Below are 27454 nucleotides of genomic sequence, written 5' to 3' on the forward strand. Positions count from 1 at the left end.
CACCACCGATGACTAACCGTTTTGGAATGTCCCTCGTGATGTTAGTGAATTGTGCGACACGTATGCCATTTTTAATGTGTGTAAATCCTTCTTCAGGGTAGTGAAGTCGTCGTAATTTCGGCGATGCAAGCGTGCCATAGGTGTTGAGGAGTTGAATTAAATCGTCGTCAGGGAATTCCACTGCGACGAAAATCGAAACGTGAATCGATTTCGCGCCCAAAAAGCGTAGTTGCTTTCGCTCATCTCCATAATCGAAGCCAGTATTCGCAAGTTCTGCCGCACATTCTGCGTCATCTAAGGTTGTATCGAAGCATTTTCCTCCGAATTGGGGCACTATGCCGGTAATACGTTTAGCAAAATCAGGCAGGGATTTTGCGATGTTGATAGAATCAAGTTCCATAGAGTCATCGATGATTAAATCGTACTGTTCGCCTGTGTGCGATAACCGGCCTGGGACGGCTGAGCGCCATATGTTTGCCAGAAAAAACACGCAAAACAGAACGTACAAACCCCCTTCTTTTCTGTAAGAAACACGAAAACCGTCTGGCGTTAAGATGTCTCGAAATTGGCCTCAAACAATCGGAAAAACGGACTAGTCTGACTTTCGGACTAAGAACAGATGTTACGCTTGAACTTAGCCAAAAGGGCGACCAACTTTGCACTGTTTCGGCCTTCTGGGCCTCATCAGTGCAGTTTTTTTATGTTTAAGGAGGACGACCGGGCCCCCGATGAAGGGAGGTGCAGTGCCCGCCGAGCTACATGTCTAAGCCCAACCCATGGTAGGCGTGCAATGCCTTAGGGATGGGGTCCACCAGAAACGAGGGTCACCAGACGCCAAACTTGCTGGGGAATCGAACCCCACCTCACCTAAAAATTACACACTCACTCCAAGGAAGAACGCACTCACAATAATAATAGCAGACCAAAACGATAATAATAGCCCCTAGCCAGCCAAGGGGTGGCTCTGGAAAAAACCAAAACGATAATCATAGCCCCTAGCCAGACAAGGGGAGGCACCAGAAAAAACCAAAACAATAATCATAGCCCCTAGCCAGCCAAGAGGAGGCACAACAAAAACCAAAACAGCTAAAAAGCAAACCGCAGGGAGTCACCATGCACGGATGCAATGACACCACGGGCACACCACTGCCGATAAAACACGCGACGACGCCTGTTAGACTTGCACCGCCTGAACGAGACTGGTAGGTAGGACTTCAGGCGGGCCTTGATGGATGCAATCACCGCCACGGCGCTAGGACGAATATCACGAAACCGGAAATCATTTCTACATAGCCAGATACAAAACTTAGAGACATTGAGAAGATAGACCAAAACACGCGGAACAGAAACAAGGTCAGTAGAGTTAAAGCCAAAAAGGACATGACGAAGAGTAATGATAGGACACATAGGAGAGAAACGAAATAGCAAAGACTGCACCCAGGCGAGAACACTCTGAGCAAGTGGACAATAAAAGAACAGATGCTCGAGCGACTCGACCCGGGGCCCACAAAAACAAGAGAGGGGAATAGACAAACCAAACGAGGAAAGACGCCGGGCGGTGTACAGGACGCCGTGAGCAATCTTCCAATTCAGATCGATAACATGGCGATCAAGATGAAAGAAAGATAAGGCGCGCCACGTGGCAGGCCAGTCGAGATTGGGGTAGATGAACATAAACTTTAGAACACAATGAGGCTGGACCATGTTCTCAGAGAGAAGATACAGGTAACCAGACATTGTCAAGACAGGAGAACAGACAAGAGGACACGAAGAACCATAAACCAGAGAGTTTTTGGACGTGGCGAAAGCCCCATCGAGCTTACGCCACGCCAATACCAGAGCTTGATAGAAGGGTGGCAAGACCCTAGGGTCAAAACTAAAAGGACGAGAAAACACAACAAAAGGAGAGACACCAAACAAGGAATTAAACCAAAAAGACATGAGAGTGACCCAACTGGAAGGAGAAGAGACAAATCTCCTCACCCATTGGCCCAGGAGGGCCCTCACCTTAGACTGAACGTCCACCACAGAGAAACCCCCAAAAAGAGAGGATTGAACAACGGCAGAGCGAGAGACGAGCTCCCGCTTGCCAGACCAAAAGAAAGAAAAAACCAGACGAGAGAGCGCCACCTCCACCCAGGCCGGCATGTGGATAAGAGAGGCCACAGACCAGACCCGGGAGAGGGCAAGAGCGTTAATAACGAGGGCCTTGCCACGAAAAGACAGAACACGAGCACGCCAAGACTTGAGAACATGCTCCACCGCATTGATGCGAGGGCGCCAGTTGTCTTCCTCAAGGTTACCGGGGCCAATGAAAACCCCCAGCACCTTGAGCTTGACAGGAGACCAGTCAAAAGGAACTGGGGGGTCCGTGCGACCCCTCCATCCACCCAACCAGAGACCCTTACATTTGGAAAGGTTAATCCTCGATCCAGACGCTAATTCATAACACCTATATATGTCAAGAGCAGCCGAGATGCCTTCATCCGAGGTAAGTATGAGAGATGTGTCATCCGCGTACTGAGAGATGGGAGACAGCGGAGGACAACCTGGGAGAGACAGACCCTTAATACGGGGGTCTGCACGAATGCTACACGCAAGGACCTCCGAAACAAAAACATACAAGAGTGGAGATAATGGACACCCCTGCCGGACACCACGAGAAAGACTAAAGAAGGGAGTCAAGTAACCATTAACATTTACAGCACTTTGCACACGAGTATAGAATAGGTCAATCCACGCTACAAAGGACGGACCAAAACCCATGGCGACCAGAGTGGACCGCAGAAAACCCCAATCCACCCGGTCGAAGGCCTTTTCTTGGTCAAGAGATAGGATCGCAACAGGGGTGCCAGAGGACTCGGCATAACTCACAACATCTCTCAGTAACGCGACATTCTCGCCAATGAAGCGGCCAGGGACCCCGCACGTCTGATCGCGATTGACGACAAGGTGTATCACGCGGAGAAGACGCCCGGCCATGGCCCGCGACGCCAACTTATAGTCCACATTTAAAAGGGATATGGGCCGCCAGTTCTTAGGATCGAGACGATCCCCCTTCTTGAATGACAGAGTAATGACACCTCTACGCTGAGAGAGAGAAAGAGAGCCAGAAGAAAAACACTCATTAAGGACAGCCACAAGATCAGCACCAACCACATCCCAGAAACGGAGATAGAACTCCATAGGGAGCCCATCTAGACCTGGGGTCTTGTTGCGTGCCATACCCTTGAGAGCGTCAAGGACCTCAGATGGTGTGAGTAGGCCCTCGCAACTATTGGACTGATCCTGAGGAAGAAACGAGGACAGATTACCAAGAAGGGAAGATTGGACATGAGAGTCTGTAGGCGAAGCAGTATATAGACCAGAATAGAAGGAACCAAGAGACGCACAGAGAGCAGCAGAAGAAGAAACCATTGAGCCATCAGGCTCTCTCAGCGCAGAGATGCGACGGTCGGCAGAACGTTTTTTCTCTAAACGAAAAAAATAACGCGAGGAAGTCTCACCTTCCTCAATCCATTTGACTCGCGCCCGGACCTGGGCCCCCTTCGCCACATCAGAATATAGGCGAGCAAGCTCAGAGAGAGCCGACCGCAGTGGATCCACACAAGAAGTAACCCCCGAATCGACTTTCTCCTGGAGATGTTGAACAAGGCGCACCAAGGCGTCTCTACATGCAGATGTCTTACGGGCCCTACTGGCACAAAAACGTATGGTGAGCCCCTTAATCCGGCTTTTCCCCCTATCCCACCATTTAGCGAGGGAGGGGAAGCGAGGGACAGCAGGACGCCAGGCGGAACATCCCTCTCGGACAAGATGACAATGTGCTGATGTTAGGATGGGGGAGAACCGAGAAGGTCACCCCAAACGACCCAACCTTTGTGGTATCGTCTAAGCCATGCCAGAGTGTGCAAACTAGAGTAAACTAGCGAGCATGCGCAATTGCAACAGCAATGACTCATCTTAGATAGAGTGCTCAATTTGGACATGAAAGCAAAGCTTTGTATGCCAAAGAGCTATATCTAACTATATATCTATATATACTTTTGTAGGGCCTTCATAGATAAAGAGCTGCGTTTTATTTTCATATGGATATGCTGTGAATAACTCATTCTTATTATTATTATCGATATTATTATCATTACTATTAAGTCATATAGAAACGTGAGGATAATCAACCCAATGAAGTTGTAATCATTTCCTAGAAAACAAATACTACGAAAATTAAGCAAGGGAAAATTAAAGAAACACAAAACTAATTTTGAAGTCATTAGAATAACAATGGCTTACAACATAAATACAGAACGAAGGGAAAACATATTTTAGTGGCAAAATCATGTCTTCCAAAGCGTTGCCTGTGAATGGGGTTTCCGCACCCTTTCAATCTCGTTCAAAGAGCTCCACTTCTTTCGTTGTTCCAATACACGAGGCCACAAATGGTAACAAAAGAATGTTAAAGACATTGAACGAAATATACAACCCAGTTCTGAAGCTGATGAAGCTATTTGGATCCTATTACGGACACACAGACTTGAAGCAGTTGGAACACATGGCAGCTGGAAAGCATATCTTTTCGAAGATATACTGCGGCTTGATGGTGTCTCTCATTTGGTTGAATGTCGTAATGGCTTTCTTTGGGATTTTTCTTTCAGGCTCAGCTTACATGTTTCTGATGTTTGCCTTAGGCCAGGTTTTGATAGGAATCTGTGGGATAACGTCAGTAATTGTTCTCCCTTTAACTCTAAAAAGGAAATCTCGATTTGAAAAATTTATTCGCAGCCTACTTGCTAATGTTAAATTCATTAATTTAAATGGGGTTAAGAAAAAGTCAAGAAAAACCTTCTTCGTATCTTGTTTAGTATTCTTGACTAACATCGCTTTCTGTTATGTTTGTGATCAAATATTAGGCCTTACTATTGCTTGTTGTGGACCTTGGAATAGGTGGTTTGGTTTTAGAGTATTTGCACTGATTTCTTTATTTACTGGGTCTGTAGGGTGTGTTGAGGCCTATGCTCAACGCCCTCATTTGGACAGCGGTTTCTCACCCGACATCCGGGCATACAAAAAAAAAAAAACACGGCTCCTTTTTTCCACGTGCATGTGCTCGAGCTATTTTGTATCTTTCGAAGCTGTTTAATTTTACCTTGTCCGCCTCCGGATCCTTTACCAAACGTCGATAATCGGTAGGCTTTGTTGTTTTATCTTGGCGTTCTTATTTTTTGGATTTCTTGTTAGTTAATTTAGCCGGTTGTCGGTATGTTGGTAACTTTCGTAACCTTAGCAGCATTGTGATTTAGCCGTTAACTGATTGTTTTCAGAATAAAACGGGGATTTCTACAAAGATTCTGTCCCTCGTCACGTTCTTATCGACTTTGGGATAGGCTTCGACAGGAACGCCTATTCATGGTTTTATTCGATTAGCTTTGTTTTCGCCGTCTCGATAGCAATTATCGCGCCGTTCACTGATTAACTATTGAGATTCGCTTGCATGCACAAGGTCAACTTGGCTAGATAACCTTCACCTTCACAAGCGACAACCTCCGTCGAAAACACCACAATTATTCAGCGAATCGCTAAAATTCGATACGTTCCACCTTCGTTAATTCACATGTTAGCAAATTAGAAGTTCCTTCCTTGTGAAATGGAAAACAACGATGTCAACAAACGCGAGTCGCGACCCTCCACACTGTTAAATTCCGAAGATGTCAGGCGGGAGAAAGCGTTATCCCTGCAGCGCTCTCGTGCTGGTCACCTTGGCTCTCTTACTAAAGTTCAGAACGAAATTGAAACATTGTTACAGGACGAAGACCCGTCGAATGTGACCTTAGTAAAGGAAAGGTTCGACCATTACGAAACGCTGTGGAAGAACTTCGTTTTGTCACACAATAAATTTATGGATGTCGCTGAACCAGGCGAAAGAACGGAAAATGCTGAACGTTTCGACATTTTAGCTGAGCAAAGGACAAGCCTTTCTACAAGTGTTGAAAACTTTATTTGCAACGCAGCAACCAAGTTCAATGAGTGGGTAATGGAGGATTTGCAGAAACCGACTGGTTTAAGGCATCAGGGATTCGCGAGCTCACGTAGTCACCGATCATCGCGACGCTCAAGCAGCACTTACAGCTCGAAAGCACAAGCCCGCAGATTAGAGGCGGAAAAGGCTCAACTGGCTCTTGCGTTTGTGGAACAAGAGAGACAACGGAGAATTGAAGAAGAAATGAGGATGTTAGAGCTGAAAAGAAAACAACGTGAACTTGCCCGGATGCGAGAAGCCGAGGAAGAGGAACTAAAGGCCATCATTAGGCTGGAATCCCTAAAGACCGAGGCAGACCTCAAGCTCGCCGAAGCAAGAAAGGCAGCTGCCATTACGGACTTAGAAGCCAAACTTACGGAAGAAATGGAAGGGGGAGTTTCAGACAACGAGTCATCGTTAGTGGAGTCAACATCTTTCGAGCGTGCGCCACCCTTGTCTGGCAGCATTCTTAATCCTCCGTTGGTTTCTGTCACGCATTCTGTACCACCAGTGACACCCGATGTATCGGCCATGCCTGCACACCTCCCTGGTGTTTCATCCACAACCTTGGCGAGTGATCTGAGTCCACTGGTATTAAGTGGCCATGCTTCTTTCGTGCAGCCCAATCCGTCTACATCCGTAGTGCAGAGTTCATTGATGTCAGCTTCCACCAAAGTTTCAATCATGCCCTTGAATAAACCCGAGACCAGTGTTCCGTCCACAGCCGCTGTCAGCGGTCTCAGCCCACCTGTGATGAACAATCTCACTCCGCCGACACTGCTCTATCAGCCTCCACCCATTACCAAACTACCAGTGACGACTGTGAACACCTCTCAGAGTGGTGCTTCATCTGTTACTGTTAGTGGTCCGAGCGTGCCCGTGACAAGCAGCCTTTCTCCTTGGGCAACGCCCTTTCAGCCTCCATTGGGCACCTCAGGTGTGAATGCAACGCCCATGCCTTCTGTTCAGGGAGAAGTTCTTGCCATGGTTGCTACAGCCATGAAAGAGATTTCAACCACTCAACAAAAGCTTGCATACAACCAAAACCTCCCACCTATTCAGTTTCAGAAATTTGGTGGCATCCCTGCAGAGTTTCCCTTGTTTAAGCAACGCTTTGAGCGCATAGTGATGTCACGAGAAGATATGGATGATAGCAGCAAAATGACTCGCCTAGTGCAGTTCTTAGATGGGGACGCCAAACAGGCAGTAGCAGGCCTTGAGACATCCAAAGATGGACTCCATCAAGCACTGCAAATCCTCGAACAACGGTATGGACGACCGTGTGTGATTGTTAACTCTGTCATCAACAGTCTGGTAAAGGGTCCTCCCATATCTGTCAGCGACAAGATCAACCTTCGGAAATTTGCTGATACTGCTACAAGAGCCCTTGCAACGCTAACGTCCATGAACTGTCTGTCGCAAGTCAACCAAGGTAACATTGTTTACATGACAGAACGGCTACCAAAGCCACTTCAGGACAAGTTTGCCACACTGGCCTGTGACTTGGAAACAAAGGGCCAACATTTCCCAACTCTGACGGATTTTGTTGGTTTTGTGAACAAGCATGCAAACATTGCTAACCACCCAGTCAGTGGCAAACCCCAGCAGTTCAACTACAATAACAACTCCAAGAACAAACGGCTGCCACCAAATGAGAAAATGGACACTCCTAAATACACAATGAATATCAACGATGGTGGGAGGCCGCCACCTAAGACGCCTCCAAAGAGAGGCAGAGACAAAACAAATAGCTGTCGCCACTGTGGTCAAGCACATCCACTCTACCGATGTGAAGCATTTAAGGCGAAGACGCCAAAGGAAAGGATGTCCTTCGTTACTACGAAGAGGCTGTGCCCTAACTGCCTCAAGGGTACCGAACACTCAACAGATACCTGCCCCAGCAGGTTCAGATGTCGAGTTGAAGGATGTGGTGCCTTCCACCACTCGCTCCTTCATCAAACACAGGCTCAGCAGACACCTGGAAATTCTACTTCGGAGGACCAAGCTTCAGGAGTCAATGCCACAACCTCAACGCCTGTCTGTGCCACTGCAGGGTCAGGGGATTCAGAAACAGTCCTCTTACAGGTCGTACCGGTGCGAGTAATTGGCAGTAATGGGTTGGCTGTTACCACTTACGCAATGCTAGACTCCGGATCTGAAGTCACTCTCGTGGACCCATCATTGGTCAGCTCCCTAGGACTCTGTGGCCGACCTGACCATTTACTCCTCTCAACTGTGAGCAGTTGCAATGAGCTTCAAAGGGGAGAAAGGGTTAATCTTGCAGTTGAGTCTCTCATTGACGAACAGCCACAACAGCTTCAGCTTAAGGAAGTGTGGTCTGGGAAAGAGCTCAACATCCCGTTGCGCCACCAGCGCATAGCCATAAGCAAAGAAAGATGGCCGCATCTTCAAGATGTTCCTTTTCCGGAAGTTGAAAGGCAGAAGATCTCACTCATCATAGGGACAAATATTCCTGAAGTGTTTGTTCCCCTGGAGGTTCGTCATGGAGGACCAAATGACCCCATCGCGATCCGTTCGTGCCTTGGCTTTGCTGTCCTCGGTAGATCAGGTGAAAGAACGACACAACAGTGCCACAATGTTTACCACATCCATACCTCCGCCAATGACATTTCCCTCCACCATCAAGTTGAACTCTTCTGGGAGTCGGAGTCTCTTGGCACTACCAAACCTTACAAGTCCATGTCAGTTGAAGACAGGTATGCCGAACGGGTTATTAACAGCACGATTTCAAAGTCAAATGACCATTACTGCATGGGACTCCTTTGGAGACGTGATCCACCTGACCTTCCCTTCAACCGCGCAATGGCTGAAATACGTCTCCGTCACCTGGGGCGACGCCTTGAGAAGGATGAAGTCCTGCATGAGAAGTACCGTTCAGTTATCGATGGTTACATTGCCAAAGGCCATGCTCGTAAGCTCACTAAAGAACATGCTGAACAAAGAAGTAACAAGACCTGGTACCTTCCCCACCATCCTGTTACTAGCCCCAACAAACCAGGCAAGATCCGTGTAGTGTTCGACGCAGCGGCAAGTTTTCAAGGCACTTCGTTGAATGATGAACTCCTACAAGGTCCAGATTATATCAACAGCCTAGCAGGTGTTCTTATGCGGTTTCGACAGGAGGAGGTTGTTCTCATTGCAGACATAGAACAGATGTTCCACCAAGTTCGGGTACCTGCTGAAGACTGCGATGCCCTTCGGTTCCTGTGGTGGACTGGAAATCTCAGTGATGAACCCGAGGAGTACCAGATGCAGGTCCACATATTTGGTGCCACATCCTCCCCTTGTTGCTCCAATAAAGCTTTGCGACAAACTGCTGACGATAATGAGGACAAGTATGGCAGCGAAGTTGCAGAAACCGTCCGTCGTAACTTTTATGTCGACGACCTCCTTAAGTCTATTCAGACAACTGATCAAGCAATCACCCTTGCCTTTAAATTGGTTGCCATGCTGAAAGAGGGCGGCTTTCACCTGACCAAGTTTTTGAGCAACAGAAGAGAGGTTCTGTCTGCGCTTCCTTCCCAAGAAAGAGCCAATCCAACTCTTAACCTTGAGTTGGACAGATTACCAATCAATCGTACCTTGGGTCTTCACTGGGATGCTGAGAGGGACGTATTCTGCTTCAAGACAGTGACTTCCACCAAACCTGCCACGAAGCGTGGAATTCTCTCCACCATAAGCTCGCTGTTCGACCCTCTCGGATTCCTGTCACCATTTGTGCTCCCAGTCAAGGTGCTTATTCAAGATCTCTGGAAAGAGAAGGTTGGATGGGACGAAGAAATCCAAGACCACCATTTGAAAGTTTGGCGACGCTGGACACATTCTCTTCCACAGCTTGAGGAGATCCAGTTACCTCGCTGCTACAGGAACTTAAGTATGCCGAGCAATTGCACAGTTCAACTCCACATGTTCAGCGATGCAAGTGAGTATGCCTACTCAACCTCTGCATACTTAAGACTGAGTGACAACCATGGTGACCAAACACACTGCTCCTTTGTCTTCGGTAAATGCCGTAATGCACCCCTCAGGAGACCAACCATCCCACGCCTCGAGCTCATGGCGAGCCTGATGGCAGTCCGAACCAGCAACCTCATTAGGGCTGAGCTTGATTTTCCCATCGACTGCATTGTTTTCTGGACCGACTCACTAACAGTGCTCCAGTATATCAAGAACAAAACGAGAAGATTCCATCGCTTCGTTGCCACCAGATTAGAGGAAATCCATGAGCATACTACACCCGATCAGTGGCATCATGTCCCAGGAACCCTGAATCCAGCGGATGATGGATCTCGAGGCATGCCTATAGAAGCCCTTCACCCTGGATGCCGCTGGTGGACTGGACCCAAATTCTTATGGCAAACAGAGGAACATTGGCCTCACCGCAAAGTGGGTGACATCCTGGAGAATGACAAGGAAGTAATCACTCCGAGAACCAATCAGAGTATAACAGCTACAGCTGTTTCCTCCTTGGATGAATTGTTGAGGAAGTTTTCCTCATGGCCTAAGCTGGTCAGGACTGTGGCATTGATCATGCGTTTTCTTCAATTTGTCAGGTCCAAATGTAGTGTACCAGCCATATCTAACCATGGCGGGATCAGATTAACAGAGATGCTCACCGCTTCAAAGGCCATCATAAAAAGGGTCCAACGGCAGTATTTCCAAGGAGAGCTGGAAGCCTTGGAGTCTGGTAAACCTGTGAAGAAAGACAGTAAGTTAAGTACACTTAGTCCAATCCTCGTCAATGGTACAATATGCGTTGGAGGCCGGCTACGACATGCACCAGTAGCCTTTCAAGCCATCCATCCATTGGTGATCCCAAGCGAGCATCCCATTGCTACACTGCTTGTTCGACATCACCATGAGATCTTTGGACATGCAGGTCGGGAACATGTGCTATCTACACTGCGTCAGAAATTCTGGATTCTCAACGCCCGCGCATTGACCCGACGTATACTACGCTCCTGCATAGCCTGCCGCAAACGACATGAAGGTGTCATGAAACAGATGATGGGAGACCTACCGAAGCCCAGACTCACACCTCATGAGCCACCCTTTACCTACACGGGGGTGGACTTCTTCGGTCCCTTCCACGTCAAGAGGGGTCGTAGCTCTGAGAAAGTTTATGGATGCATCTTCGTCTGTCTCACCTGCAGGGCTATCCACATTGAGGATGTTGGATCCTTAGAGTCAGACGCCTTCATCCAAGCCCTGCGACGCTTTATTAACATTCGTGGGGCCGTCAAGGAAGTCTGGAGTGACAATGGTACCAATTTCACTGGTGGTGAAAAGGAAATTAGAGATGCCATTCAAGACCTGGACCACAACATCATTCAGAGATCCCTGCATGAGAAAGATGTCGAATGGCATTGCCAACCATTGACAAAGTGGCATTTCCACCCCCCAACCGCCAGCCATATGTCCGGGGTGTGGGAGCGACTCATCAGGAGTGTCCGTGGTACCATGAAGGCCATCCTAGGTCACCCTCATGCCTTCATTACCAGGGAGACCCTCAGAACTGTCTTTGCTGAGACAGTCGAAATACTCAACAGTCGGCCTTTATGCCCAAGCAGCGACGACCCTGATGACTGCGAACCCATTACTCCCAGTCATCTCCTACAACAACGAAAAGGGATGTCTTTGCCGCCAGGAGATTTCCAAGACAGAGACCTGTATTCCCGCAGGCAATGGCGAAGGGGCCAAATTCTCTCAAACCACTTCTGGGTTAGATGGCTGCGTGAATACTTACCCCTGCTTCAGGAGCGCAAGAAGTGGATTCTCAAACGGCGCAACTTAGCTGTCAACGACCTGGTCCTTGTTGTAACAGAGAATACCCCTCGTGGTCACTGGTTGCTAGGTCGAGTTACAAAGGTGTTTCCTGGCAAGGATGGCCTGGTTCGTACAGCCGAGATCAAGACCAAGAATTCGACGCTGCTGCGTCCAATCTCAAAGTTGTGTCTTCTGGAGGAGTCAAATTAGCAACGAACATTTAGTGTCTGCCTTTTTTAACGCTGAGCTTTTTACGAACTGTTAGGATCCGAGTAGCCTTGTTGAACGTGCTCTTAAGTTTAGCTAGTTCAAAGGGGGGAGCATGTTGAGGCCTATGCTCAACGCCCTCATTTGGACAGCGGTTTCTCACCCGACATCCGGGCATACAAAAAAAAAAAACACGGCTCCTTTTTTCCACGTGCATGTGCTCGAGCTATTTTGTATCTTTCGAAGCTGTTTAATTTTACCTTGTCCGCCTCCGGATCCTTTACCAAACGTCGATAATCGGTAGGCTTTGTTGTTTTATCTTGGCGTTCTTATTTTTTGGATTTCTTGTTAGTTAATTTAGCCGGTTGTCGGTATGTTGGTAACTTTCGTAACCTTAGCAGCATTGTGATTTAGCCGTTAACTGATTGTTTTCAGAATAAAACGGGGATTTCTACAAAGATTCTGTCCCTCGTCACGTTCTTATCGACTTTGGGATAGGCTTCGACAGGAACGCCTATTCAGGGTGGTTGCTTACGGTTCTTTTCTTCTATGTTACTTGTCTCATTCTGGAGGAATGTTATGATGGGCTTTACAAGAGAATGTCATCTTTACCTCCCCTTTCTGAAGATTTCCTGTCTTTAAAGATGGAACATCACAAGTTATCGGAGGTAGTCGAGCTTGCAGACAAGATGCTGTCACCATTTCTCCTTGGAATCATATCCATTTACATGCCGCTATTGTGTATCAGCTATTACAACACCTTTATTCTAACAGAGGGCACAGATTCAATAACCTTAGCCATCACCTCGTGTTGGTGTCTGATTGCAGCAACATTTTTGTTGCTAGTCCTATATTCTGCATCCAAAGTGAGCGAAAAGGTATATTACCGGGAATTTAAGTTGTCAGCATTTCATCTGTCATTCAAAGAGAATCCGAGACCACACTAGGAAATCTGAGTTACCTCAAAATTCTTCCTTTAAGCGTTTTAACACTTTTGGTTTCTTCTTTTTCAGATTCACAGTTTTCAAAGGATTTTGCCGAGATTACCCGTATCCAGATCAGAGGAAGGCAAGGTGACCTCTATACAAACCATGCATATCAATAATGTCGATGTTGTATCAGGAAACTGTAAGAAATAGTACTGGTGGACTTTCCAGAGTCCTTTCCTTACGTAATTTCTTAAATTACCCATCCATTTGCATGTAATCTCTTCCAGGTTGGAATGTTGATGTTCTTACTAGACCTTCAAGGAGAGCCAAAAGGTTTATCTGTCGGGGGACTGGTTGTCATTACTAAGTCAATGTCCTTGACGGTGAGGGTCTAACTAGTCATGCACATTTTGATTATCCTCAAAAGATGTAAGTGATGATAATGTCCATAAGACGCTAGTCCATTTTTTCACGAAGGAGAATACATAAATGAAATATTTTAAATTGATCTGCATTTTGTTTTCTTTAATGTCAACAGGATTTATGTTTCTTCTACACTTTTTTCAGATTGTTGGGGTGACTGTCTCCTACTTTGCTGTAATGTTGTCTTTGCCGCGTTAAGACTGGCTACTTTCCCGGATGGGGGGCTGTGAAAATGCATCCTCACCAAAAGAACTGAAATTGTAAATAATTCGTTATTTAAAAGGAAATATGCGCATCATGTATTGAACTATTTAATGAACAGCTTGTATTGCAAAGCGAAAATAGCTTTCAGTTCATTAAAAATCGTTGAATGCAAAAGAAATTGTATTGAGCATTGACAAGGTAAAGAAAGACGTCGACTGATTTGTTAGGAGTCTGAAAAACTTATATTATTTGATTTCTTCCCTTCTTCGTCGATCATTTTTCCGTTCCAAGTGGACGTGTTTTTGTAATTCCTCCCAGGAAAGGAGGTAGATTGCCAGCATGACGCAAGAGCAATGTAGGAAATAATATAATATCATATTAAATATTAAAAAGGGCCTCTTTTCTGTACAAAAAATAAACATTATAAACTGATTCCAAGGTTTCAACGCGAAATATTTGTTGCTATACTCTTTGAATGAAAAGTGTTGAGCACTTGAATTTTTTTTTTTGTTAGCGTATTTTTTTAAACCACAAAGATGTTACTTACTCTCACGGTTTTAAAAAAATTAGAAGAATAATTACAATAAACATTAACCAAAAAAAAATAATGATAATTATAAACGATAAAAATATAGTTTCTAGATTTGGAAATTTAGCAAAGTATTGAGTAACCACATAATTTGCGTGTGAGTCAGTGGAGAGAAGTATACTTTGAGGACAAGTTGTAAATGTCATTACTTTTTGCTCTAAATTATTAAAAGTTCGAAATAATCGCACTTAAACAAAATTAACGTCAAAGACGAACCGCACAAGGATATCAATTCGCGGTAACAAGAAAGAATATTTGTTTTTGCGCTTTTTTTTTTATACTTCAGTTCTGAGGTGTTAAAAATTTGAATTGACCTTGACAGGCTTTAAACAAAAATAACTAGTACATACTATATTTAAACCTTGCTCAAGATGAATTTGCTCATAAGTAGTTTATCTCCTAACATAACATCTTACTGTTCTCGCTCCCTGCTTTAATATTCGTACAGAGATGCAATGAAAATTAAGAGGAAAGCAAAGATTAAGGGGAGATTTATCGTTTAGTTTCACTTCTTTTTCACAAGTTTCCAAAGTACTGGTGTTTTTTTTTGTTTGTTTGTTTTTTCTTTTCTTTTTATCATCCAGCCTCGGTCCCATAATAATTGTTTGTATGTAATTGCTTTGGGGCTTTCGAATTGTGTTGTAAATATTCGTTTTGGTGTTTCAATTGTTTTGATCACCTCTAGTTTCCACTAAATTTGATGGCTTCGTTAAATTCAATCAGCGAAAAGCTCCATATCTACCTTTTGAAAGATGGTACTCCAAACTTAGGGGCTTCTAGCATGTGCTCTTCAAAACTGAATTTTATTTTATTGCATTCATCACTTCTTCGAAACACCCATTTTGAAATGCAGCGCTCTTGCGAGGTGACTATAGCGAGATATGACGCAATCCATAATTACTGGAGCAACTGTACTGGAGGTCAAAACCATTTGTAAGATTCTCCTGTGCATTTAAAAGTTCTTCATTACTCAGCATTTTCAATTCAGGAGTACATGAGTGGGGCATTCTAACAGTTCCACACTGATAGGGGCATATCACTTACTTTTATTTGTCTCAGCAAAAATAATGTTTCTAGTTGTTAAGCATTTCCATGTAATTTTCTTTAAAATTCTGCAAATATAATTCAATCGTGACATAAAAGTTATCATCCTGTAAATAAGAATTCAATGCTCAGCAACACTATTAATCCATTCATTTGAATTTCAGTAGAAAAGAAAAATTAACAAAGGATGTACTTTCCCAAATAAATAGCCATAAAATCAGAACGAAAACAAGAGATAAAAAGAAACTAGATCAAAATTGCATCAGTTCTGCATTGGTGGGATCTAGAATGGATTTTCCTCAAAGGTTAACGGAGACATCCAATTCACCTGAATTTTTCATTATGCACTCTCTTTAGAAAAATGAAAGCCAACCAAAAGCGGAGAAGATTTCAAAAGCTCATTATCAAAATGGGGAGAGCTTGCTCATTCTGAGCAACTTTTAAATTTCATTTACAATACAGGAACGAGGCAAAGTAATTTGTCCCTCTATGGTGTTTATTATTGTACAGAGTTAACTTAGTCCCACTATGCAAACAAAGTCATCTAGAGACATAGGGATTAGCAAAAAAATTCTTTTGTAATGTAAAACATTTAGATGCCCTGAAATAATTTCGAAGTCATTAGAATGACTGCCTCAAATCGTAGCCAGTAACAGACCGAAGGAAACTCATCTGTAAAGGCTCTTCAGTTACAAAACCATGGCTTCCCAAGAGCTGCCCCTCAATGAGGCCTCCAAGCAAGTTCATTCTCGTTCAAAAAGCACAACTTCGTTAGTTGTTCCGTTACCCGAGGAGGCAAGTGACAACGAGCAGATTTTGAAGGCATTGAACGACATGTACAGTCCGGTGCTGAGGCTAATGAAGATTTTCGGATCTTATTACGGACAGACAAACTTGAGACAATTGGAAAACATGCCAACTGGAAAGCATATCTTTTCGCGGATGTATTGTGGTTTGATGATGTCTTTTATCTGTTTTAATGTCGTCACGTCTGCTTCTGTGATTTTTAATTCAGGATTAGCTTACACATTTCTTATGTATGCCGTAGGCCACCTTTTAATGTTAATCTGTGGGATCACGTCGCTAGTTCTTCTGCCGTTAACTAGAACAAAAAAATCCCGATTTGAAAGGTTTCTTCGCTGTTTGCTCACAAACGTAAAATCAACCAACTTAAATTTTGTGAAGAAAGAGTCAAGAAAAGCCCTTTTCATAACCTGCTTTTTATCTTTGTTTACCATTTTTTTCACGTTTGTTTGTAGTGAGATATTGGGTATCAGTATCTCTTGTTGTGAGCCTTGGAGTACATGGTCTGGTTTTAGAGTATTTGCTTTCTTTTCTTCGTTAACTGGCTGTGCAGTGTGGTTGCTTTCGACATTTTTCTTCTGTCTCACTTGTATAATCTTAGTAAAATGTTTTGATGACTTTTATCAGAGAATGTCATCATTACCTCCGCTACCTATAGACTTTCTGTCTTTAAAGATGGAATATCATAAATTATCTGAAGTAGTGGAGCTTGCTGACAAGATGCTCGCTCCAACCCTCTTTGGAATCATAGCCATTTTCATTCCACTATTGTGTATCAGTTTCTACAACACCTTTATCCTAATAGAAGGCACGGATCCATTAACCCTTGTCATGAATCTTAACTGGTGTCTTGTTGCAACGACTATCTTGGCAATTGCTCTCTTCTTTGGATCCAAAGTGAGCGAAAAGGTAAGCCTCTCTCACAGATCATTGGTTAGTTGGGGACTGAGTCACCTCACACTTTTGCTCTCTTGATAAATTTTGGATTTTCTTTTTCAGATTCACACTTTTCAAAAGACTTTGCAAACACTACCCATCTCGGCATCAGAAGAAGGAAAGGTGATTTTTCCCTTCTTCTTTATCTTGATGCTACATCAGGAGATCGTTATTTCTGGTTAATCTTTTTTTGTCTTGTTTTTCGTAACCTCTTCAATTACCTACCAGTTTGTGCATAATCTATTTCAGGTGTTGATGCTTTTATTTGACCTTTATGGAGAGCCAAAAGGTTTATCTATCGGAGGCTTGGTTGTTATTACAAAGTCAACATCATTGACGGTAAGAATTTGATTAATCATGCCCAATTTCATTTTTTCAATTAAAAATTTTGTCTAATAGCAATGTCATTTCTGAGAAAGTAAGGGAAAAGAAAAAAATAACGATTTTATCATTTCAAAGCAAGAGAAAATATCAATAAGAATTTTGAAAGACTTTAATTTGTATTAATAGCCCTCGATATACCTCACGTTAAGCTCCCCAGTCTGAGAGCCCAACGGCCTTAGTTTCCCCTACGACTTTATAAGTTTTAGCAACACGTAACACTTAGTTTTTTCTTCGATTTAACGCTGGTATGTTCTTTTTATTTTCAGATTGTTGGAGTCACTGTCTCTTACTTTGCTGTAATGTTGTCTTTGCCGCGTTAACATCAATTACTTACTCGGATTGGGAGCTGTAAAAGTACACCCTGAGAAACAGAATTTAATTTCTAAATCTATTGCGTAATTTTAAATATAGGATGTGTTCTTTTTTTCTCCCATAATGAAACAGCTTGTTTTTAATTTTATAATAATCAATTTATATTTGCACCCTTCGCTTCTTGATATCTTTTCGAGTTAAATATAGATTTTGTTAAAACATAATCTAAAAAAATGTTTACCCATATAGAAATGGCAAAAAAAGATGTACATCAATTGTGACGCGTGCTTTGGCCAGTAACAATATCTGATTCCCTTTTACCTTTTAGGGACCCACATTTTTAATTGATCGTTCTATGTTAACGACAAATGAATCGAAACGTCTAGTTAAATACTAAGAACTTCGTCATTACTAGCGAACAAGTTGGTGATCACCAAATCTCTTGATTTCTTATCAATTTTCTTACCTAACCAGTCGGTACTCCAATGTTTGGGTAAGTTTCAACGACAAATTAATCGAAACGTCTAGTTAAAGAGTAAGAGCCTCGTCATTACTGGCGAACAAGTTAGTGATCACCAAATCTTTTGATTTCATATCAATTTTCTTACCTAACCAGTCGGTTTGGGTAAGTTTCAACTAGTATTTGTGAACAGGCGTTTCACCTCAGCATAAAGACTCTTCAGATTCCTTAGATTATGGATTTTTTTAAGAAAACTCTTTGTGCATGTTCAAAGTAATGTCCATAAAGTTCAAGTGGGTTAAGAATTATTTATGACAGGTTTTCATTGCATAAATGTAATTCATAAACATGCGATTAAGGACCGAACTACTAGCATGTTAAAAAACACTCCTTCGTGTGTGGGTGGTTTGCATTTCTGGAAGAAAGGTGCAAATTTCTAATCGATGGCCGTTCTCGCACTTATGAAAAGTATGAAAAACAAGTTTGGTTCATATGGAATACTTTGTAGTTTAAAAACGAAAGAAAAATGAAAAAAATATATTTAAAAACGAAAGTTGAATTAAAAAAAAAAAAATTATTATTAAAAATTTATATTTCTTTGTTTGTCTTTAAGGTGGATTTTAATTCTGAAGTAAATATAAGAACTACATCGAATATAAATACAGGAAGACAATGTCTCGCGAGGAGCACTTTGCAAGCTCAGGTTAATCATAACTGTTAGTAATAATTTACTCCATAACACAGTTTGCATCTGACATGTATTAATCATTCATTAGCAAGAAAATTTAAAAAAAAAGACAGCGTGTGGCATGAGGAATATAAACACTATTACAATCTTGCAGAAAATATTAAAAAAACCTAAGGTTTCTCTATTTATGCAAGAGTGAATATCAAGAGCTATTCGAAGATTTGAGCAAGAGCACTATTTTCCATGGAATAACCATTGCTTGGTGCTGGGATTTTTCGTCAGTATTTTTTTTCAAACCGCTGAAATGTTTTGCTTTTTTTTGTGTGTTTTGTTTTGTTCTGTTTTTTGACGCATACTGTTTTCAACCGTAAGTATAGAGAGGTCACTTGTGCGACAGAAAGCTAAAATTTTAGTGTCTGTAGAATTAAGAGAATAATAAATTTTAAAGCAGCCACGAGGAAAATTTTGCCTATTTATCATTTAAGAGAGAAAAATAGAACCGCAGCAATTTTGAAAATACGTGACGCTTTTAATTATTAAAAGAAGTTAAGTAACTGGAACACTATCAACATCAAAGACATAACCGCTGCCAGGATAACAATTAAAGGCCGCATTAAAAAAGGTCTTATGTTTTACAATTCAAGGCTGAAATGTTAGAAAATGCAATTAGACCACTTCAAATGTAGAGGAGAAATGGGAAAAACAGTGCAAAGAAAGGGATCCGAACTATAATAACATCAACATGAACTGAGATCTTGCCTCATTTTCAAATAATTACCCCAGCTGGTTTAAAGAAACTCAACCCGAATAATACCTTGCTTTCTTTTTTATGACATATTTTGCTTTTCTTTGTTTCTATTATATTATATTCGCAGGCCCCCGGGGAAGTTTACTTTCTCAATAATTGTTTTATTGTTCTTTCGACCTCTAACTTTATTATCTCCAAGAGTAAATATTAAAGTACGGAGTGATAGTGATTAAGCGAAAAAAACCAATTAATATTTAAATCGAAGTAGGAGTAATTACGTTCAAGTTTCGAATTTTTGTCAGCTGCCTTGATCTACGAAGGAAGATTTTTTTTACGGGATTTTAGGAAAGAAAGAAATCACAAAATGCCATCTTTGATTCAAATACAGCCAATAAATGATCAAACTTCAAGAGAAGATGCGTCAAGCCAGGAGTACAAAGATATTGACGAACAGCTCCTCAGAAAAATCGGAGAAATATACAGCCCCGTGCTAAAAGCAATGAAATGGTTTGGTTGCTACTTTCGAGATGTATCCCTAACGCATTTGTCCAGTGCGGGTGCAGCGAAGAATGGCAGGAAAAGGAACATTTTTACATTGCTCTATTGTGTTGTAGTGCTCGCTGGTCACTGGTTTAATTTTGTGATGGCCTTTACTGACATCTTCTTTGGAAAAAACCCTTTCGTCTTCATGATGTTTTGTGTTTGGTGCCTTTTAATTGCACTCAGTGGCATGGTTTGCCTTTTTGTGTTATGTGTATCTTTTTCAGATACAGGCCACTCTCGATTTGAAAATTTCGTTCTTCACTTAAGCGCTTTAGACATCAGAGTAGATTTAGAAAAACTGAAGAAAAAATCAAGAAAAGGAATTGTTGCATTTTGGATCCTTTTTATTACATTTGGAATCGGTGTCTTCGCCACTAATTTTCATTTGAACATGAAACTAGCATATCACAAGCCTTGGAATGTTTGGCCGGGCCTGAACAATTTCTCAGTAACTTTTCTCTTTATTGGAAGTTCTTTGTGGATTTTACCAGTTCTGCTTCATCATATCACATGCGAAATACTAAAGGAATTGTTTGATGATTTGCATAGGAGAATGTCCTCAGGCACATCTACCGTCTCGCTGGGTTTCGAGGCATTCAAGATAGAGCACCATAAGCTATGTGGAGTAGTCGCATCTGCTGACAAGGCGCTTTCACCTCTTCTTCTCGAGATGGTTGGTCTGTACATCCCATTGATGATTCTTAATTTGTTCAAGATAATAAGCTTACCACATGGTGAGGACAAATATGAATTTCTGGCGTCAAATATCTTCTGGCTACTGGTTTCAATTTTTTTTTTATCAATAATTATGTCATTTGGCTCCAGCATTTCTGAAAAGGTAAGGCATAGGGCTAATTTAGAGTAGATATGATTTTCAGAACTCAGCAGCTAGCCACTAAATTCAATTTGTACAGTTAACCGAGTTGTTTAGTTGGTATTAAGTTTGGATAAATCATCGGGTCACCTTTTTATCAATTTTGACATTTTGACCTGTCCTTGCCAAACGTTCTGGGGTAGTGGCGTATTCCACTAATACCCTTAAGATCGACTAGATCAGGCATTGAAAGTGTCTGAGCCTAACAAAAGATTAAATTCAAGACAGGTATCGAAAGTCTCTCCAAAGAATCGCTTAGATCTGATGTCGAAATTGAAGATAATCGCTGTCTTGTCTCAAAGCAGTTATGGTTTCTTTCCCAGATCAACAGTTTCAAAGCGATTTTGCAGACCTTTCCTGTTTCAAAAGAGGACGAAGGGAAGGTAAATTCCGTTTTGAGATACAATTTTCCACTGAAATAATAATAATTTCTCCATTGTTTTTAATCCCTGCCTTTCAAATGTTTTCCACTTTGTTGTATTGACATCTCCTTTTAAAAGTTATAATTTTATCATTTCTTTTTTTTTTAGTTGCTGTTATTTGTATTGGATCTTCAAGATGAGCCAAAAGGTCTTTCCCTCGGAGGTTGTGTGGTCATCACCAAATCACTCTCCTTAACGGTAAATCCCTGATTTTCATCGTCAAACTGTCTATGTATCTGTTAGTATAACACCTTGCTTTTTCGAACATATGGCGTCCGTTTACATCTCGCACATACGGAGCTAGGAAGAATACGACGCAACTCGAAAAATATGTGCATGTTTCTTATATCCATAGTTAATAGAGGGGACAGGAAAAGGTCCCCTCTATTAACTATTTTATATCAAACCATCGAATATGGTGTATGTATCTTTTCAGATTGTTGGATTGATCATCTCTTACTTCACAGTGCTGCTATCGTTGCCAAGATAATCATCAGGATTGAAGATAGTTCTCTTCAGAAAGGGATGGAACAGAATCTAACAAAAACAATCCCGCGCTGGCGTCGATAGAGCCAGTGAAATGTTATTTTATGAAAGACGATTTCAACTTGCCCTTCTGAAAAATGAAGCACAAAAAAAAAACCGCCTGAAGAAAACATAAGTAACGTTAGATAAAGTTAGATAACTCAAATAATCAGAGTGATCCTACTCACCTGGATTTGATTGGAAACTCTTGTTGGTATTCTGTTCGCTGCTTCGTCCAAATGCCAGGGACACGTATTACAATATAACTAAAAATGTCGCTTAACAAAGCTACTGTACTTATGGCTCGTAGAATTTTTGCTATAGAGCTACAAATGTAACATTATCATTGAAAAGTAAAATAACTGTAAGATACCTAAGCTTATATCGAGCATTAATCAAGGCATGGCTGTTTGGCCTAGGTTCAACTCACATTCTTAAAGGTAATGTAAAACAGCTGTGAAGATGAACTCTGTTGAAGAAATTTTACTAATGTTTTGCTTTCCCCTCTCACTTCTGGCTTGGGGTTTTACAATTAAGTTACCAAATTATAAAAACCTGAAAATCGAATAAAAAAATTATAAAAACCTGAAAATCGAATACACAATTTCACGCAATGTCTTACACGAGTTGCATACTTTATTTTAATTTGTGAATTTTTTTACTAAATAGATTTAGCTCGCCTGGTCGATCGCGGACTGATAGACTAGTTTGCATTAAGTCCAGTGTGAGTGCATGGGATAATTTCTCAAGCATACTTTGTTCTCTTCAGTCTACAACATTCACGAATCCTGCAGAGCTCTTATTGAAACACTGCGGGTTTCGAAATTGCCTTTTTTTGAGGAGATCTAGATTTGAACTCCTTTTTCGATCAGGGCTGCTAGCAAAGAGCGTCTATCTTAAAAAGGTACCACTGCCTATGTAAGGGGAAACTATCGACCGTGATGCTTCACAAAGAGAGTTGCAAATATTTGATAACAATGTTGAAATTCTGTGCTTTCCGTCAAGACTATCCCTTCACTCGAAATTGAACCAGTACTGATACATATGCGCGTATGTCATATGTGCATAATGCCATATGCTATGCATTTCATGTAATTGAAAAAAAGAGAGGTATGCAGCTAAAATCTGCCGAACCTGATCATAGGTTGACAAAAGAAGATAAAAACAAAGGAAAGTAGTAAAGGAAACACGCTATGTTTCCATTGTTCACTGCTGAGGTCAATCAGATTTGGAAGTTCATCATCTGAGAATTTCTCAGGCTACCCAGTTGAACCTTGTCATGCCTTCTTCAATTTTTTGTAAACATGATTAAAATTTGACTTTCCAACTATTAATCCATTTAAATTTTGAATGTAATTGATTTTTCTTAATTAAAATTCTGTTTGCATGATCAAACATCCCATGGACTAGTAGGTAAATATTATGACACCCCAGGAGAATAATTCCATATATGAATATGAATAGGGAGGTCCTTAGCTTCATAGGTTATAACAGAGCTGAAGGAAAGCTGGGTACACTGAACGAACTATCGTTAACAACGTGGTATCATAAAAGTTGTCCTCGTGGCTAGATCGCTTTTGTGATAATGATGCCTGCTAGAGTGACACCTACGCTCCCAGATAACATGATTTCCACTTCCGAGCGAGTAACTACGATGAGTGAGGTTTCAGAGACGGCCAGTTTATCTACCGAGTCAGAAAGTGTGAATGAACACCTGTTTAAAGCAATTGATGAAATATACAGCCCAGTGCTTAAGCTGATGAGGTTGTTTGGAGTATATTATGGCGATACCAATCAGAAGTCTTTCACAAGTAACTCTGGTCGCTTCCTTATGAGGGAATGTCTTTCACTCTTGCACTGTGGTCTTGTGGCTACTGGTTTGCTGTATAATTTCATTTTAGCTCTTCTTGGTTGTTTTTTAGACCCCAAGAATATCTTTATTAAATTATTGTTTAGCGCTTGGTGCCTTCTTGTTGCACTGAGTGAAATCATTTTCTTGATGGTGTCAAGTTTGAAAACCACACGAGATTCTCGATTTCGGAGATTTGTTCACAGTATGGTCCACATCAAAGGTAATGCAAGTTTAAAAAAGGCGAAAAGTAAGTCACGTCAAGGCATAATTGTCTTTTTTGCCGTGATGATCGGTGCCAATGTAGGTGCCTTGATAACATATTTCAAACTGGATATAAATCTTGCCAGTTTCAAGCCTTTCAATGAATCACCCGTCTTTGCGATAGTCTCCCAAATTTTTCTTGTAATTGGTGTTGGTGTGTGGTTGCTTCCAATTCTCTTTTTCTGTAATACCTGTCTCATAATTGTGGAGCTGTTTGATGACTTGGCCAAGAAAATGTCACAACAGCTATTGCATTTTGCAAAACTGGATATAAGGCCTCTCCAGATAGGGCATCAAAAATTGTGCGAAGTGGTGGAACTGGCCGATGAGATGTTTTCGCCTTTTCTCCTTGGAATGGTGAGCTTGTACATCCCCTTGATCTGCTTCAATTCGTACTTGATTGTTTATCTACTCCAGGAAAATGCAGAAAACAAGACCCTGATGATGGGAAATAATCTGTTTTGGCTTATTGTTTCAACTTGTCTCATGACAATTATCTTGCTATTCGGATCCAAAGTAAACGAAAAGGTATAAGGATGATGATGATGATGATGATGATGATGATGACTGTAGGGTCTTAGCGCGCTGAATGTTATTTTTTTTTCATTTTACTCATTCAATCAATCATTAGGGTGTCTCCTTGTGTTGTCGCTGTTTCTCGTCGTTCGTTAGATTTTTTTCCATTGGTTAGTTAGCTTCTGTTGTTTCTATGTCACGTATCTTCGTTAATTGGTTTCTTTGGTAATATAGGCGTTAATTGCACTTTAAGTTAGCTATTCGTTTTCGCATATATAAATTAGTTTTTCTCAGTTCAGAGTTTAGTCTTCCGTTAGTCATACAGTAGTTCGCTATAAGCAGTTACTCCAGTTTATCCTTATTTCGCCTTTGGGCAGTTTATTTTCGTCCAGCAGTTTCGTAGAAATCGTAACAATGTAAGTATTGTCATTTCGAGTTTGTTCAGTGGTTCAGTGTATTTCTTTCCTGTCACTTTTACTAGTCAATTGTTGTAACTTCGTATTCATTTATTGTTTTAAGTTTCAACCCAAATACCGTCAAAATCATTCGTACCGAATAAATCGTCTTTATCATCGTGGTGTTGTGAGGTTACGATCACTGCAGTTACAATGACAATGATGTAGTTTAGTTTAGTTTATTTTAGTTTAGTTTAATTCATTCGCCAAAGGAATGGCAGGAGAAAGGAACAGAACTTTCGTTGCCATTGACACCTAACCCCATTTTTACCCACCCATCCCACCCCGGGGAGGACATCCATCACACAGTTATCTCGTGTGTGGGAAATTAAGGTCTCCTATCCCAACCCTGCAGGAGACAGGACCTCCATTTATCGTCCCTATTCGAGAAGACTAGAAGGTCTAACCATATGCAGATATTATTACAAAGGCAGCACTTTCTTCTCAGTTAACAAGATATATTAACAATTAACAGTTAATTAGATATATTAACAATCTGGGCGTAAGGATGGAATAGTAATTAGAATAACAAAAACCGCGTTAAAAAAAACAACAACAACAACTAAGACGACAGCAACAACGGAAAGGACAGGGATAATGATGATGACGATGTCGATATTATAAAATACTGCAAGGACGATGGTGACGGTTACGGTGACAATTAAATTTACATTGACAATGGCTGATGAATTTTATCTTTTCAGTTCCATCTCAGTCATGCTTTCACTTACATACCTGAGCACTCAATAAACTTTAATAAAATACAAAAGATGGGTCTAGCTTGAAAAGTTTGCTTATCTTTACTGATAGCTACGCAGCACCAGTTACAAACGTTTATCAATCTCATTAATTTGTATTTGCTCATCCACCAGTTCACTTTGCAATGCAATTCAATTTCTTACTCTCATGTTGCAGATTCACAGTTTTCAAAAGATTTTCAGAACCACTCCTATTGCAAAGGAGGACGAAGGAAAGGTAACTCTATATTCCATTTACGAGAAAGTTACCACAATGAATAATTTTCTTCTTGAAAAACCATTTAGTCCGGCCATCATGCAAATCGAAATCATGATAGCTTCAAACGTAGTTTGACAAAGAACTGATACACTTTTTTTTTAATTTGTTACGACGTATATCCATAATTTGCTAGAATGGTCACGATAATTAAGTGGGACCTCCAGGAACAGATAGCCTGGTCCAATATTTCTCACTCAAGAGAGCTTTCTTAACAAGAGGAAAGGAGAATTCTACTTCTATCTCCGTGTTCGTCGATATCTTCTGTGTGAGTAAAACTGAAATTTATTGTTCATTAGGCTTTCTTTATTATTTTGTTTTTTCAATTTTTAGTTGGTGATTTTCATGCTTGACCTCCAAGGAGATCCAAAGGGTATTTCAATCGGTGGTCTTGTGGTCATTAGAAAGTCCTTGTCTCTGACGGTAGGTCCATTTGGACGCAGTTTTCAATACCTTCCATAGTTTTGGTTTAAATATATTTTCATGTTTACACCAATTTATTGTCTCTTTTTAGATTGCCGGAGTGATCATCTCTTACTTCACCGTTTTGCTGTCTATACCAAAGTAAATACAACCTTGGAAAAAGATTTCAAGCATCGGAAAAATAAAAAAGAATTCTTAATGCCACAATGATACACTCAGGGGCCAAGGAGAAGAGGGCACACCTTATTGTTGACTGTTGAGTCACACATTTAACACCTGCATTAAATAAATTAGATATTTTGAAGTTTGGGTTTGTTAAAAGAAAATCGCGCTAATCAATTTCTTTTGAGAGTAGGTTCTATAATCTTTTAAGGTCGATTTAAATTTTTAGATTGGAAAAGCAATAACTCTTCGAGTTAGCGAAATCTTTAAAGGCAACTTATTGGTCGAGATCGTGTTATTACCACTTAATTTAAAAGCAGATTCAGCTTATTCTTTCACTGTTAAAATTTAGTCGACTTTTTCATATTGGAGCCTGCCTCTCTTAGCTAAACAAAACAGGTTCCAACGTATCTTGAACGTAACTTAATCTTTTCAAGCATAAGGGTGAATAAAGTTGTTGTTTTAAAAAGAAAAAAATACTCACTATGAGGCTGGAAAATCCACTAGGCTCTTAATTGTTCTAGTTCACTGCAGAATCATTTAAATTAGAAAATGATCGACGCAAGATATGTGGCACTTTGACAACGTTAGGGGTTGGAGACAGCTATTATATCGATTCCAAGCGGCTTATAATTGACATTGCTTATATTTGCATGAACGATGTTTCAAACCACCATTATTGTACAGTGCATTTGGATAAACAAGCTTTCCTAAGCAGATGCGATTTACTTCAACGGTTACAAACTTTGTTTCTTGCTACATTCCTTATTCCACACGTTCAAACAATTAGATTAAAAACGGAGTTTACATTTGCGATTCAGTGAGATGATTTAATGGGGAGATAAGTTGCATTATTAGTACCTAGGTCTGTTCAAGACG

The 27454-nt window shown here is 41.3% G+C and overlaps 5 protein-coding genes across 9 annotated transcripts; 4 read left to right on the plus strand and 1 right to left on the minus strand.

Annotated features, from left to right (window-relative positions):
• Positions 1–1073: 1073 nt before the first annotated feature.
• On the minus strand, positions 1074–2735 carry LOC148724466 (uncharacterized). The gene has a single exon (XM_088730949.1). It carries the CDS (start codon positions 2146–2148, stop codon positions 1087–1089), a length of 1062 nt encoding a protein of 353 aa, XP_088587075.1. The 5' UTR covers positions 2149–2735; the 3' UTR covers positions 1074–1086.
• A 1586-nt stretch (positions 2736–4321) lies between these two features.
• Positions 4322–13995, plus strand: LOC111342611 (uncharacterized). The gene is made up of 5 exons (XM_088730952.1): positions 4322–4986; positions 12516–12885; positions 13021–13080; positions 13224–13319; positions 13504–13995. Exons 1-5 carry the CDS (start codon positions 4337–4339, stop codon positions 13555–13557), a joined length of 1230 nt encoding a protein of 409 aa, XP_088587078.1. The 5' UTR covers positions 4322–4336; the 3' UTR covers positions 13558–13995.
• LOC148724467 (uncharacterized) lies at positions 5002–12526 on the plus strand. The gene is made up of 3 exons (XM_088730205.1): positions 5002–5183; positions 5319–12307; positions 12443–12526. The coding sequence occupies exon 2, from the start codon at positions 5642–5644 to the stop codon at positions 12008–12010; it is 6369 nt and encodes a 2122-aa protein (XP_088586331.1). The 5' UTR covers positions 5002–5183; positions 5319–5641; the 3' UTR covers positions 12011–12307; positions 12443–12526.
• Positions 13996–14371: 376 nt separating the features above from the next.
• LOC111342607 (uncharacterized) lies at positions 14372–27391 on the plus strand. 4 transcript variants are annotated; one of them, XM_088730944.1, is made up of 7 exons: positions 14372–16909; positions 17000–17059; positions 17186–17275; positions 17587–18795; positions 25892–25951; positions 26127–26258; positions 26505–27391. In XM_088730944.1, exons 1-4 carry the CDS (start codon positions 15896–15898, stop codon positions 17638–17640), a joined length of 1218 nt encoding a protein of 405 aa, XP_088587070.1. In that variant the 5' UTR covers positions 14372–15895; the 3' UTR covers positions 17641–18795; positions 25892–25951; positions 26127–26258; positions 26505–27391. The 4 variants fall into 4 exon arrangements, with proteins under 4 accessions (XP_088587070.1, XP_088587071.1, XP_022805439.2 ...); XM_088730945.1 differs by lacking the exons at positions 14372–16909; positions 17000–17059; positions 17186–17275; positions 17587–18795 and adding an exon at positions 23378–24533; XM_022949704.2 differs by lacking the exons at positions 14372–16909; positions 17000–17059; positions 17186–17275; positions 17587–18795; positions 26127–26258 and adding exons at positions 23378–24533; positions 26324–26413.
• Positions 18795–22484, plus strand: LOC111342606 (uncharacterized). 2 transcript variants are annotated; one of them, XR_002695967.2, is made up of 4 exons: positions 18795–20805; positions 21269–21328; positions 21476–21565; positions 21804–22484. XR_002695967.2 is itself a non-coding variant. In XM_022949703.2 (4 exons), the coding sequence occupies exons 1-4, from the start codon at positions 19893–19895 to the stop codon at positions 21855–21857; spliced, it is 1221 nt and encodes a 406-aa protein (XP_022805438.2). In that variant the 5' UTR covers positions 19448–19892; the 3' UTR covers positions 21858–22484. The 2 variants fall into 2 exon arrangements, 1 of the variants encoding a protein (XP_022805438.2); XM_022949703.2 differs by having other exon boundaries at positions 19448–20909.
• Positions 27392–27454: the final 63 nt, after the last annotated feature.

The sequence above is a fragment of the Stylophora pistillata genome, chromosome 8 (genome assembly GCF_964205215.1).
Source record: "Stylophora pistillata chromosome 8, jaStyPist1.2, whole genome shotgun sequence".
NCBI classification, from domain to species: Eukaryota; Metazoa; Cnidaria; class Anthozoa; order Scleractinia; family Pocilloporidae; genus Stylophora; species Stylophora pistillata.